The sequence below is a fragment of the Fonsecaea monophora genome, assembly GCF_001642475.1.
Source record: "Fonsecaea monophora strain CBS 269.37 chromosome Unknown Scaff6, whole genome shotgun sequence".
Classification (NCBI taxonomy): Eukaryota; Fungi; Ascomycota; class Eurotiomycetes; order Chaetothyriales; family Herpotrichiellaceae; genus Fonsecaea; species Fonsecaea monophora.
Window position 1 is genome coordinate 285,554 of NW_019173937.1, and position 14,847 is coordinate 300,400.

A 14,847-nucleotide genomic window follows, 5' to 3' on the forward strand; every position below is an offset into this window, starting at 1 on the left:
TCAACGCGCCGAGATGGTCAATTTTTATCAACAGTCCAAAAGGCATCGATCTAATCTTAGCCGACTCAATCGTGGTCGAGGCCAAGGCCTCGGCGACAGAGCCTTGCATGGTACATCACCGAGCTGTAACACGGGACTTGTCTCGAAAGGCAACCTTATTCATACCCCCCTACAAGATCTCCATCAACCGCTCTAGCCTCAAAGTTGAGGAGTATGTAAGTACATAATAAATGGACGGCCCCAAAGCCCTACCTGTCCACAGACGAAAGAGTGTCTTATTCCATCTTTATTCCATCTTTACCTTTTTTCCAGTTTGTGCGTAGTCAGCCCTCGCTCCGTCGTTTTCACACAGCCTTGTGCTCGCTACATCATGTCAGTCATTAATATGCACGCCTCACGCTCTTTTCTGTTATTTGCACTGGCGGCGATCGTAAACGCTCAATCGGCGCCGGATTTTCCTGTCCAGGTCTCGGAGAATCTGCGGGTCGATTTCCAGAGTTCTGCCACCATCGTCAACCCGCCTGGTATGACGATATCTCGGGATGGTAAGTAGCTGTCCTTCATTCTGGATTTATTGTTGACTAACATGTCATAAAAGACGTCCTCGAACTCCCCACTGTCAACGGACCCGAAGATTCGTCCCGAACGCTGGACTTTATGATCTTCATGATCGACCAGGACGCCACTTCTCCCAATGATGCCAACTCGCGCGTGCAGTTTCTGCACTGGTACCAGCCCAACCTGGCCGGCGCGTCCGAAGTCCTCTTCGACTTTGGCAGCGATTCACAGAACTTCACCTCCGCGCCGGCCGTGGAGTACACGCCGCCGACGCCTCCCCCCGGGGACAAGGCGCACCGGTACACGCTGCTGCTGTACTCGCAGCCCAAGGGGTTCAGCATCCCGTCGTCGTTCCAGTCCTTTTTTGATTCGCCCGACTCCAACGCCCGGCTGGGCTTCGACATGGCCGGGTTCGCTGCCGCCGCGGGCATCGGCCAGCCCGTCACGGCGAACTGGTTCCAGGTGCAGGACACGTCGCAGCCGGAATCGAGCACGACGACGACGACGACCTCCTCCACTACTACGGAATCATCGACCTCCACCTCGACGACCGAGTCTACGACATCTACCACGACCACTACCTCGTCTTCCACTTCAACAGAAGAGTCCACGACATCCACCTCGACCTCGACCTCCGACTCATCTTTCGTACCAGATACCACCATGACCCGCACCACCGTCACCGAATCGGCATCACCCACCGCGACAGATTCGACACTCGCCGGCCCCTCGACCATCACCACCGTGACGACAGCGGACCAACCCCCGACGACAGAATCGCCCAGCGACGGGGCCCAGACGACCCCGAGCGCCAGCGCCAGCGTCACTCTGGCCAGCGGCTCGGGCGCCAGCACAGTCCACGTACGCGACAGCCTCGGCGGGCTCTTCGTGGCGATGGTATTGGTAATTAGCCTTGCCGCGGGTGCCGGGATGGCCTGAGCTGTGCTGAGCTGGAGCGAATTGAGCTAGCTGGGCGATGTGAAATTGGAAAGCGAAAAAGCAAGAAAGCAAAAAAGCAAATCGAGGAGATGCTAGTTCCATCTCTCTCGCATCACGACTTTACGGATGACTTTTGTATCATTAGCGGGCCGATATTTGTATACTAAGACTTTTAAGACTAAGATGGATGCCTCCGATGCCGTTGGATTTTGTTGAGGATATATATATACTCGGCACAGAATGCTGATGGAGGCAATCACCACGCTCAATCTCAAGCTGAGCTTTTGGCTACCTGAGGGCTCATGGACTCCCTTTGTTTCTTTCCTTACGTTCCTCTCTGTCTCTCTTTCGTGTATGACTTGGAGCGCGTTGACCAGAGACCCACTCACCACAGCTACGTTCACTTGCGCCCCAAGAGATAGATTACCCACAAGCCACAGCCAGAGCCCAAGTCCACAAGTCGAAATCCGCTCCAGGTATTGACAGCTTCCCGCGCACACCAATATACGTATGTGTCTCTTTTCAAATCCAAATCCAGAACTCAGGGCGCGACACAGGCCATTCCCCCGCCGAGGGGGTCGGTGGTTATCATTGTCGCGACGCAGTCACTCGGTGGAGCTTGGCCCTACATACAGTAGGTAGGTAGGTAGAGCCTCGGACAGTCGAAGGTACCGAGTAGAGGTCGTAGAGGAATTATAGACAAAGACACACGTCACTCGTGGCGCGAGCGGGTTCGTTATGTACAATACCTTCTGAGCCGGGGTGGCGGTCGGTTCAGCACAGATGACGGCGGATGGCACAATCTGTAATCGAAGCGGCAGGACGGACGGCGAGGTGTACCTCGTGCATTCAGCAGGCTTGTGCCTACCTACTCGTATCTTCGATCCCCAGACCGCGAAGTGATGTTGAGAGCAGGACACGTCCGTACGAGAGCGAGAGCGAGGGCAAGAGGGTGGATAACATAGCTGGAAAGAGTATCACTGAACACCAGCGACATGATAGCTGCACGAATGATTGATTTCCCTGTCCTCGTGCTCGTGCTCGCCCTTGTCGGGTCATTCAATCATAGATAAGGGGGAGAGGGACACCTCAGGCGCCAGAGCTCGGCACGCAGACGGGCGCCTGCCTTTGTCACATTGTCACATGTGGCGTCCGGGCTGCATTACTCAGTGAGCGCCCAGAATGTAACGGTGGCGCACTCACCAAGGCGCGGCGCTTGGTGAGGGATGCGAGGAAGATTAACTAGTCGAAGGAACATTTTTTAGTCCCGTTGAGTGTCGAAATGGAGAGGTGATTTCACATACTGCATCTCTACGTCGCGAGTCACTGGCGATAGAGCAAGTACTAACGATTTGACTCTCGCGGGGACTTGTCCAAGTTGGAAAATTAGGTTCGCAAGAAAAAGCAGCACCACAGGGGGCTGTCCAGCCTTGCGCAGCCTTGCCCACAAGCAGCTCAAACAAACCCGACGAGGCTGAGGAATTAGCTATACATGGGCAAAATAATCATAAATTTCATGTCATTATCATCACCGGTCACATCATAATAAGGATCGTTAAAACACCGTCCAGAATGTCATCGCCAATGTTCAACAAACCCGTCGTCATAAATCGCAAGCCACGTAAACCAAGTCCCGCACAACCTAGTCCAAATGGACTAAAGTCGCTAGACAAGCTTCCATTTCCAACGGAAAGATAGACTGCACTGCATGCCCTACTGTCCCATAGGGTGGTAGCCACCTCCATAACCATACACGCCACCTTGATTGCCGTTGCGCGACTGTAGAGGAAAAGGACTGTAACCTGGGTCATACGAAGAGGTGCCCCAGCTCGATGTGACGCCATAATTGCCGCTGTGACTGTGCGAATGGTTCTGAACAGAGCTGGCTGAACTCATGGCCCGGGATGGATTTGGCGGGCAAAAGTAACCGATGTTGGGGCTGGGAAAGGCGTTTGATGTAGGTGGCGGAGGATTGAGTACCATGTCGGGCCGCCAGGCGTTAGCCATATTATTGGGGTTTCCAGTACCGTCCATGGCGTCTTCTGCAAATGTGATGACCTCATTAGCACGTTGTTGTGAGGGAGAACAATAGTTTTGTTGGTATGTCGCTGGTATCGCGTTATTTGAGACTGCCATTGCTTGAGTCTGCGCCATCGGCACAGTGCAATCCAACCTGCTCATGTCGACTTCTGAGCCTTGTCCACTGTGTGATCGTTGTATCGGCGGGTTAATTGCCGGCGTGAGCCCAACCAAGTCGTTCTTGTTCTGCCTCTCCACAAGGGCCGTCGGATTGAATGCTGTTTCTGAAGTTCCGCTACCAAGGAGCGCTTCGATCCCGCCAGCGAGTTCCCGTTGGGAGGCTTGTAGCGCCTGATATTCTCGCTCCATCGCAGCGGTCTTCTCAACCTGACATTGATATCGGATGCGCTCATCTCTTAACTTCTTCGCCATCAACAATTCGTTGAATTGCTGGATTTTTCCCAACCCCCCAACGGGATCTATATTGCGTCTCATTTGATCCGTGATGCCGCTCAGGAAATTAGTCACCAGGTCTTCTGCATCGACATCGGGCCAGTATGGATCGTTGATCTGGTCAGTCTCGGTACCGTCACTGAAAATTTCCACGTATCGTTCCCAGCGTTCCCGTGGAGAGAGCCTCATATACTCCTGTAGCTTTTCCCGCTTGACCGCATCTCCCGCCGCATCTTTGAGTGCATGTCGAGTCACATCATGAATGCTACGACCACGCCAGTGTTTACACTTTGGATCGCCATACTCCCGAGGATTGGCACAATACCTCGGACAGCGGAACTGTGGTCCTGTCTCTTTGCTCTCAGACGCTCTCTTCTTGTTCTGGTTGGGATTCCGCTCTTCATTGGCAGACTCAGGATCATCTCCCGAAGGGGGGATCGAAGAGCCTCCATTCCCATTAGTGTCCCGCTCACTGGCGTTGCCTTGAGAGCGCGACGAGCTCTGGTTCCCTCTTGCTCTCTTTCTAGAAGTTTCCCCAACACAATAGGTAATTCCGTCTAGCCCGTCGGCCAATTGAGGCAATGCTGCCGTGTCTGGAAGGTGTCTATTGACGTCGAGAGAGGCCGAAGTGCCGTTTAACGTGGGGCCTGGCTGGGCTCGCTGAGGCGGCTTGTACTCAGAGGCATCGACGACAAGAAGGCTATGTTGAACTGGATTCCCTTGATGCTTGGGATTGGCCGTCAATCGGTTCGAGCGCTCTTGGACTTGTTGTGAGGTGCAGACAGCTGAGGAGGAGAAAGGCTGGGCCGCAGCTCGGGGTGACGCAACTTGTGTAAAATCGCCTTTTGGTGGCGTTGTAATTGAGGGGGCCCGTGGCGCTTCGGGCGGGGCGGGCAAGAGAGCGCGATAAGGCTGACTAGGATGCAGTGGGCGCGGAGGACTGTCTCCTTCAGGAGACCTCTGAGATGACGGACTGATGAGACTACTGAAACCTTGGACGGAGGGGGGTGATCGTCGTTCGAGTAGTGGTCCTGGTATGTCTTGTGGCTCTAGTGGTAGTTGACCATAATGATCCCCTCGAGCCGCTCTCCGACCCAACAGGTAATGTTCAACACCATATTTCGCCTGCTTGAACTCGTGCGACGATGCGCGAGAGGAACGTTGACCACGAGTCCCTCGTTGGGCCTTGAGTGGTCTAGAAGACGTCAACTGTAGGCGTTGTTCTGTGGTACACAACTGCTTTGGCGAAGGCTTTGATCGTTTCCCAAATCCCTCGTTGGGGTTGAGATCTTCGCGAACTAGCTCAGCGAGTCGAAATAGCCACTTCCATTGATGTTGCAAACTCTTTCGCAGGAGTTTCTTGAGTAAGCGCTCAAGCACGACTTGAAACCTCGCGAGTCCGGTCGATTGGAGGATTGACCCATGCTGTCCCTCGCAACTCACAGGAAAGAAGGGTTGCAGGCACAGGTAGAGAATCGCACAACTGAAGAGGTTTGTAGCTGAAACGAAGACAGCTAGGGCCAGAAAGGCAACAGATATAGATACGCTGGAGCCTCGTAGAATGGCTGACTGAGCGAGACCGAAGATGCTATTGTCATCCGGAGCCATGGTCCCAGAAATTCTCTCAAAGGGGAAGTGTGTCAGACTAGTTGCCATTGTGAACGGGTGATGCTGGTCGAGACGGAGCTGAGGGTGGTCTGCAGGAGGGACACAGGTTATGATAAGGCAAGAAGGCAAAGCGAACGTCTCTCATAAAACAAGATACCGGGCCGGGCACTTGGCTATAAACTGAGAACAACCTCGATGAGGCAGACTTTGCCTCCTTGACCTGTGTGGTTTGGGCAGTGCCTCCGCTGCGCACAAGAGACAGCGAATAGCTGGCGTAGACCTTCCCTAGAAGCTGGTCTTCGCAAAATGCTATCCGCACTTTGCGGTATGCAACTTGCAATATGCAAATTGGGGAATGGGACAAGCACAATTGGTCTTCATTCGCGTCATCAGTGCCTAAATAAAGCACTGCCATCCCGCCTGAGCCATTGCTGAGCGGCCTAGAGCATCTCCATTGACTTGATCATGTTCTCTCGGTAACGCCGGACCTCACCTGACGTGGAAAGAGTAACAATGGAGGCTCCGAAAGTGAATGCAAAGTGCTTCCGGTGTGGATGGATCCATAACATCCATCCAGTTTCCAGCGGTTGTTTTCAAGCTTTCGCTAATAACCGGTGAAGGGATGGTTCAAGGCCTAAGCGCTAACATTGCCCTGTGATGCTGGTACTGTCGTCAGGGAATTGTTGTGGAACACGAAGTAGTAATATGGTTGCTTCTTAGTCGCCAGTACTTGTACTCAGTGACTCGACGCGGACGGTCTACCAACAAAGTGGTGGTGTGGGAAAAGGTGCGTGCTATCCACTGTGCTCTTCCGCTTTGTTACTTCTCCCTCGAACGATCTTGTTCTGGGGGTCGCTTTCGTCTTTGCTTCGGTCGAGACCATGGATTACATAAACCCCTAATCATGGATGGTGCCAACCCGCTCTAGACTAGGGCTGTTTGAGTGTCGAAAGATCGGGCCTCTCCGCCAACCCTGGGGCAGCAAAGAATCCGCTGGTTCTCAATCTCGTGGCTAGCTGAGAGGATTGTGATCTCTGCAACTGCGCGGCGTTGTCCAGGAAGGTATCCCGGATCCACACGCTCTGATGGAGGAATCATCCAGGTTCCAGTAGATATCGAGAGTATCATTGCCCATATACCGTGCGCTCTTGGACATATACAGCCAGTGTCCCCTGCAATCGAAGAGGCTGTCCTTGCGCCTGGGCATGCGTTCTTCTATTCGTCTGGGCACTTCGGGTTTCCCTTTCACCGCCCATTTGCATATTGCGAATAATCTTGCAGCCACCGCACGCCCACTGGACAGGCCGGCCCCGTGTTTGCTATCTGTTGGCTCGGGTCTGAGCTGGCTGACCACAAGGCATTTCTGAGGTTTCCCTGGGCTGGAGTTGCTGCGACTGCTTTTCCTTGGTAGTTTGCCTGGCCAGCACGATCTGCACCCTGACATTGTGATATCTTTGCCGAGTGGAAATTCTTGGTTCATTTCATGTGCAGCAGGAGGCCTGATACTGCGTCCACGACAGCAGCAATCTCTGTCGCATACGAGCACATTTTGCTATCATGGCAATGTCCGGGTTGATCATATCTTCTCTCCGGTCTCCATGAGAATCAATAGCCAGTTGAGGTGGAGGGGTCTAGGATGTCATGTCGTATGACTAGGCTGCGACATTCAGAGGCTAGTGGGTGATTTGTCCACAGCATGGACGCAACTCTCATCTTGTGGTGAGTGTTTGGTTTTCTGAGCAGATGAGGTCGTCTTCAAGGTACACGACCCTACACAGGTGGTGGGCAATTGTTGTAGGCCAAGTTGATTTTGAAGCCGCGTCAGCCACCAAAGAAAGGACAATATACATCGGTCCGTGGGTGTGAGTTATTTGTGAAAGACAAGCTCTTCGCAAGTCAACGGTCACAGACATGAGGATATTAATGAGGGCAGCGTGGTCGAATTCTCGCAGTTAAATGTGGCGGATGCCATTGGAAATTGACGTTCCACACGGACCGCCCAGTTGCAGTCCCCCTGCCACCCAGCCTGCTGCCCAACTCTGACCTTGAGTACGACTACTGATTGGACTTTTCTTCACTCTCCTCTGACATCGTTGTTGACGACGGATACCAATGCCTAAGCCCACCTTGGTATCCTGAACCTGGTGGCTCAAATTCAGTCAACTGGAAAATTCGCTGGTGACTGCCCCTAGGGGAAGCGATCCCGTCTCGCCGGCTGCTTTAAAACCTGCTTTGCGACCACAGCTGGGGCCATTCTTGAGTGGCTGGAGAGCTCGACGCGGCGTGACTCGCAGAGAAAGTCGTCGCATTCAACCTCCAGGCGCCTCACTTCGAACCTCTTAGCTTCTTCTGTAGTAGGAAAAGTCGGTGAAGGACAGGAGCTCGGGATTGACATTGGGACAACCACAGCGAGACGATGCTTGAAGATTGGGTGCTACCAGGATGGCAAAGACTTCATAAACCCTGCGGGAGGACTATCTCTAAAGCTTAACGCACTGACACTCTCCCGGCATTTGTGAAGCCATTCGCATTTAGAACTCATTTAACAATGTCCTCGCTTGGTCCACAACCATGCGTTTCTGAAAAGCAAAGGAGAAGGACCAAGATCGTCGTATCCACCGACATGAGATAGAGCCTATCCTGCCTGGGTTCATGTATGTGAGGTCAGAGAACTGTTCACAAAAGCAACCTCCGGAAACTGCGGGCTCGGTCCCTGGATTAGTTTGACCTTTTGCACCTCCAAAGTCTCCTGGAAAAACCCGCCAATATATCTGCGAAGGATATCTAGTATCCGAACTCCATCAATGGTCCCGATTAAGTCTGTAACCGGCGGAAGGATAGTCGCGTTGATCCCGAGGCTTTTGGTCAGGATCGGATAATCCGTGAATGTTCCATGTTCTGTATTATTGACTTGTAGTTGCAATTTTAATCCCTTCAACTCTTGCCAAAAAGCCGCCCATGTGGCATCGGTGCTCTGGTTATGCCTCTGTGCCGCAAAAATAGTGAAAGGTTTTGTGTTGCTATGATTCATCGCCGGACCATACACACTGCCATCCATATTTAGACCGCTCGCAAGTCTCGGCTTCCCCAGTATTGCGTTTGCAGCAGTTGCACCTCCGAGCGAATGTCCAAATATCCCAACACGACTGATGTTGAAAGATGGGATGCCGATTTGCTTCGTCAAAGTCGAGTTGGACAGAGCGTTTAGCGCGGAGCCAATATCTGCAACTCTGAGTGAAGTAACTTCTGCCAGGTCGTCTGGCAGGGTGATATTGGCGCCCAGAATGACGGTTCCATCTGGAAACTCCACGATCTCGGCATCATACGTATGATCAATTGAGATGACGTTGAATCCCATAGACGCCACCCACTGACAGAGTACGTTATATATCAGGCGAGAGCCTCCAGATCCCGTGGAGAAGAGCAGCACGGGAAAGTTTGTGTTCTTGGGTGGTGAAGAGCATGTTTGGAGCCGGAATGCTCCAAAGGTTCCGTTAGGGATACCAAAAGCATTGAACATGGCGTCGTGAAAAGCAGCGGTAGCAGGCGGCATATAAGGGAACCCGCTAGTCTTGGTGCAATTCGTTGGTTGGAAAAGAGATAGCATCAAGCGGCGAGGCTGATTGCAGCATGGTGCAAATGGATCAACACGAGATGCGTCTGTAAGGGGAAAAGTGGTAACGAAGACGTTGGTAGAGACTGGAGGAGGAGGCAGAGGAACAGTCTTACACCAGGTTCCCACAGCCACGCTCAGTATGGACAGCAACAAAGAGATAATCATGCTGGTCAAAGGTGGAATATCAGAGGCTCAAGCTGTACTCGATGTGTCAGTCTCCCAGAATGAGATTCAATGCTAGCATACCAGCGAATGGTGCTAGAGTGCCCATAGACCAGTTCCGGGGCAGAAGGGCTCTTTGTAGCCATGATGGTCGCAGAGTATTACCGTTGCAGCTTGGCCGAGGCACAAAACTTGCATTTGCGATGATGAAGGTGGCCTCGTATCCGTATTCAGTATTTTGCCATAACCATTGAAGCATTGGAACGTCACCCAGACGCACTCACGACGTTGGTGGTGGAGGCAACGAGGCGAAGCGGGGTGATGGAGTAACCATGTAACCGAGATCTTAATATAGATCGAGACTTGCCTCGTGCATCAAGTTTGTGTATCAAGTCACCCAATAACAACATGCGATCGCCGAGAGGTGCCATTAAAAGAATTTCCAGAAGCCTTCACAGTGGATTATTTCCGAAGCTGCTCTGTTGTGTTTTGTGGTTGAGCATGGCAAGATGTGCCTCTAGACATGCGCACACTGGCTCGTGATTGGGTCGCACAGGGTCTGTGGAGGTCAGTTAGTAAAGAGAGATGTCCGAAGCTAGTTGAACGGGACAGCGTCAATGACCGAGCTGTATGAGGTACTCGTTAGCTTCCACACAGCAGGTCGGCTACCGGCATTTTTGAAAAGTAATGAAAATCGGATGGTCGGCTGCCTTGCCTGCAGGGCAAAGATCAGCATCGACAAGGCAGGCACCAGAAACGCAGCCTGGCAGCCAAGAGAATTTCAGCCTCGTAGCATTACCTGTCTTGGTGCAGAACCCAGGCTTGGCAGCCAAAGCAAAGTATGTAGAAACTGGCGGGAGTTCACGTGCGACACCCTGAGCGTGCCGCTTTTATAACCACTCACCTGCCCCTCTAGGATTTACCTTCACACTCACCCTTCATCCTGAACGTGCTTCACCACATGCAGCACCAGCCAGGACACAAATATGGCAGCGCGTGGCCCTTTCCCTCTCTGACGCCTCTTCGACTTTCGACCACTTTCTCGTCCCCTCGCCTAGACAGACCCTCCCTCCTTGCCGATAAAGTAACAAAACCCCCTTCCCGACCTCTCGGGCCACTAGCTTTCCTCCTCCTCCTCTAGCAGAATGTAATCCCCCTCCCACCACGAATCATAAACTCTAGTCACCTCCAGCACCGCCATGAGCTAGGTGTATCAACAGGAACTCGCGGCGGACGAACTGGTCCTTGCTCGTGCTCAGGCCAATGGTTAGGACATCAGTTATGGGCCGGGTAAATGGACAGACGTCCCGTCGCAGCAGGTATCCTGTGATTCTCCCCCCCCCCCCCCCCCCCCCTCCAGCCGCAGGCCTAGGTGGAACGTCCTGGAGATCTCATTGTCCCAGGCTCGTTGCCCCTGGACAAATTCCACACTAGAGCGGCAAATCGCGGGGTATTCCTAAACTAGACATGCACAAATCAATCCCAAGGATTAGATTTGCGAATATCACCTTAGTGAGGGAGTTATTTGAGGCCACTTTTCTGACTAAGCTGCTGTCTGTCGGAGGTGCCCTCTATTTGCCGTTGGCTGAAAGTTGGAAAGCAAGTGGAAGATGAACGCTATTCTACCCTATGAAAGTGACAAAGAACGCCAGTTTCTGTAATGCACTGCTTTTTCCACTGTCACGAGTTTCTTCTCAAAACTTGTACATGACACGTTCATTACCCACCCGGTCGTGACTCAATGCTCTGGATCCTTGCTCATGATGAGAATCTATAACCGTCGTCATCAACTCGCCATTTGCAGAAAGCAGATATGGGACTCAGAAATCAGCACGAAACCACATTGTTTTACACTGCTCCCAGATCCACTGACCTAAACGGCAGCGGTCGGGTGCAGGTCTAGGTTCACGATTGTTTGCGCACACAGTTCATCAACGTCCCTCGAAAAGAACAGGGCGTTACTTGAAGTCCTCACTACAGGTTTTGCTTGGAGAGGAGAAAGGGTTGAGGAGAGCATGAACCCTTGCTTAAATAGCTGCCAAGCTCCTAGGCGCGGGTACCGCCAAGAGGCCTCCCCGTCTTCGTCTTCGCCCCACTGGCAGACCGCTAGGCAACCATTCAGTAGTAGTGTATGGGAACACAACTCTCAACGGCCTACTCCGAAGTGTCGTTTGAATTGTTTTTCCTTTTCGGTTTCGGACGACAATTACTATACGCGGTAGAGCTATGCACCTTGCTCTTCACGATCCGTCTCATGGACCTTCCCAGGTGGATCATCCTGGAAGACGGACACGAAAAGAAGAGTAGAGGAAAGAAGGCGGAGCCAAGAGCACCGTCTGTATCGTAGTTTATTTGTGTGAGAACTGTCCATCGCTATGTGCAAGCTCTTCAGACTTGTCACACTTACAGAGGTATTCCAGTTGCCTGATAGCAGCTCCACCCTGACACTAGCTTTCTCCCTGTTGAGAATAGAGGGAATTGTTTTGTGTCCACACGTTGCCCACCCAAAATGATGTCAGCATTAACCTTGAAGACACTCGTCTCATCGCTTGGGATCTGTCGGAGGGTTGATTCCTGGCGAGACGTCAAGTACGTACCCTTGACTCTAGTTGCTAATTGGATGCAGGAATTGATGGTGCATGGAGCCCACAACCTAGACTCGAATGTCAGCAAAGTTTCACAAAGGAAGGAGCTGCTGAAAGGATACTCGGACGGTATGAGATTGGGGATCGGCCAATGATGATGTGTTGAAGAACCAACAGGAGGCTTTGGACAGATCTTGGCTTCACCAGCATGCTGGCTACTGACACTCCTTCTGTGACCAACTTTGCACTGCTGAGGCCAATTGAGCATCGTGCTTTTACATCGTTCTTTTACACAGTACTTCAGAACAGCCAAGAAGTCGAATAGCCAGATCATGTCGCCAATCTGAAGATGTGTACTCGGTACTGTACTGGATCAGTTGTCTCAGTTCTTCCTGCAGCAACACCAATCCACTTGCCTTCACCCCTTTCCCCTCTTGGCTGCCCAGGCTGTGCATTCGCAGCGACTGACTCTCAACCGCATGTTTCTGAATCAGAAGGCTTTCAACTTTTTGGGTCTGTCCAGGTGTTGATGGCATCGGCAAGGCTGCGGACGGCCTGCAATGCTGAGGCGAGGCCACGGAGAAAGGGACAGGCTTCATGTCCCTACGAGGAACTTACTGGATGGCAGGCGACGTCCTGATAACTTTAGAGGGTAGACGACAGACAGTGCTATAAAGGGAACTCAGTCAAACCGTTATGCCGCGTGTCGTATTCAGCAAGTAGATTACGATAGCATTCAAGTCATGTTGTTATTGTCACTGGGCCAAAGGGAAAGAGGTATAGAGTACAAGTGAGTGCAGCACGAGGCTGCAGTAACGGCAGACATCTCTACAGCCTCGAGCGCTTCAGCTGTCAGGTGCTTAGGTAGGTATCATTGCTTCGAGGCTTGTGTAATATGGCGAAGGCCGACTCAACGGTGTGGGTGGAGAAATCCTACCAACAAGAAATAGCTGTCAAAAAATATCCAATACATTTCTTACGGCAAAGCATCTCTTCCTCTTCTACAGCTGACTCGGGCAAGCGGGCAAGCTGATAGATGCCTGTATCACGTGAGTCGCAGAGCTCGCACCCGATTCGGGGGGAGACGGGGGTGAGCACAGGGCGGCATCACCTCTTCCGAATTGGGGGTGAGTTTGGAGCAGTTTTTCCTCTGCTTGGCAACAATTTGTCCCAATGGAACTGCGACTTGAGCTTTGTTCGCCTGCAGAGCTTCATCCACATCGCCTCAGCACATCCATCTTGTGTAAGTCTGACCAGACTCCGCAGCGATGGCTGCTGCTCGTCTGTCACCAGCAGCAAGCTTGCTACGCAATTCCAGACTCTTCGCCATTCCGGCAGCTATACCCCTGCCAGCGATAGAACCATCATCAGAACCCATATCATACTCAGATTCCGCAACCACCCCGTACCCGACTCGAGCTGCCCTCGAAACACCCCTATCATCACTCAATCAAGGAGACTGGGGTTTGAAAAGACCGCTGCCGATCAAAACTACTACGAAGTCCGGCACCCCTCTTGTGCGATTTCAACGAGGAATCGACACCGCCGAACATGTGGTCGACTTCGAGTCCGCCGCAGATCATGTCCTTACGTTGCGCAAGTACCAGGAGCTAAATCTGAGGGTTGTATTACCTGCGCCAAGGGATCGGAAGTCAACATTGAATACACAACGAACGAGTGCTTTCGACTCGGAAGTTGACCACACTGCAGACAAACCTCCCTCAATACCTGACGGAGGTGCATCCACATCATGGTTAGACGAGAGCCCATCAGAACGAGCAAAGCGGATGCCGCAGCATCTCAGAGATACACTCGAAAATATTGCGCAAGAAAGAGCTGGTACAACAAAATCTGGACATGAATCTACTCCAATCCAGCCACAGCCCGCTTCCTCTTTGGCTTCACCGGCAACACAAACTGCTCGCAGATGGCGGTACTCTGGACCTTATCTGGCAGGGCTGAACGGTATGGAATTTGATTCTTTCCTGAAAGGTATTACGAGGGAGAAAAGGGCTGCGTTTAGACAATTGGTCAAGAATCACTTAGCTGAGCAGCGAGCTTCTGATCAGCGCTTGAAAGCTCTTGAGGAAGGCCAGGCAGATACTGCTCCTCAGACCCAGTCAGAAATCTCAGACCGGGAAGTTACAGAGCATCTCCGATATTTGCGATCAGAACCAGGTAAATTTGGACCTCTCATTGCCGAATTCTTCGATCTGGCTGATGGTCCAAAACCATCATCGGATACCACCGATCCTTGGTCATATGGCCGTGACACTGTGTCGGCGGATCTCTACAAAGAATCTGGGCCTCCCCGCACACATCCATCTGCAGGCTTATCCTACGTCAAGACAGAAATGTTTGCAGCCAACGATGCCGTCACAGGGCCCAGAGGGACACGATCACCCGTTGCAGCTCGCCTTCTACGATCGATTCAATCTACTCATAACAAGCATATCCCATTTGTGGGTGTGGCTGGATTTGTTGTTCCGCAGCCCACAAACCCTGGTATTTCGGAACAGAACTGGAAGTGGGCACCGGTGAAAGACGGACCTAAACTCGTGGTTACGCCTATTGCGACCAGCATCTCGCAGGCTGGTAAAGTTGAGATTCAGACTCGGATGCAGCCTGACTGGGTTGTGGAGGACGATGTGCCTGTCAATATCGCTGAGAGACGAACCCCAAAGGATACTTCGACTCCAAAGCGCTCCATTTCTTCTCAATTGCCGACTTTTGGGCGCAAAGGAACTCCTGTTAGACGGCAACGGCCAGCCCCGGAGCCCAGCCAGAGTATCGACGAAGAGATAGGGTTATTGTTGCGGGCGAACTCGAAATACAAGGCGAGCAAGCCTACTTGATGTATAAAACTTGTTTGTGTAGACCAATATCATCATCTCTTTGCTAGCATAA

The 14,847-nt window shown here is 52.2% G+C and overlaps 4 protein-coding genes across 4 annotated transcripts; 2 read left to right on the forward strand and 2 right to left on the reverse strand.

Annotated features, from left to right (window-relative positions):
* Window positions 1–370: 370 nt before the first annotated feature.
* Window positions 371–1,497, forward strand: AYO21_01607 (hypothetical protein; the record flags this gene model as incomplete). The annotated part of the gene is made up of 2 exons (XM_022651589.1): window positions 371–545; window positions 599–1,497. The coding sequence occupies 2 exons, from the start codon at window positions 371–373 to the stop codon at window positions 1,495–1,497; spliced, it is 1,074 nt and encodes a 357-aa protein (XP_022516102.1).
* A 1,713-nt stretch (window positions 1,498–3,210) lies between these two features.
* On the reverse strand, window positions 3,211–5,625 carry AYO21_01608 (hypothetical protein; the record flags this gene model as incomplete). The annotated part of the gene is made up of 1 exon (XM_022651590.1): window positions 3,211–5,625. One exon carries the CDS (start codon window positions 5,623–5,625, stop codon window positions 3,211–3,213), a length of 2,415 nt encoding a protein of 804 aa, XP_022516103.1.
* A 2,602-nt stretch (window positions 5,626–8,227) lies between these two features.
* AYO21_01609 (hypothetical protein) lies at window positions 8,228–9,501 on the reverse strand (the record flags this gene model as incomplete). The annotated part of the gene is made up of 2 exons (XM_022651591.1): window positions 8,228–9,143; window positions 9,440–9,501. The coding sequence occupies 2 exons, from the start codon at window positions 9,499–9,501 to the stop codon at window positions 8,228–8,230; spliced, it is 978 nt and encodes a 325-aa protein (XP_022516104.1).
* A 3,707-nt stretch (window positions 9,502–13,208) lies between these two features.
* AYO21_01610 (hypothetical protein) lies at window positions 13,209–14,795 on the forward strand (the record flags this gene model as incomplete). The annotated part of the gene is made up of 1 exon (XM_022651592.1): window positions 13,209–14,795. One exon carries the CDS (start codon window positions 13,209–13,211, stop codon window positions 14,793–14,795), a length of 1,587 nt encoding a protein of 528 aa, XP_022516105.1.
* Window positions 14,796–14,847: the final 52 nt, after the last annotated feature.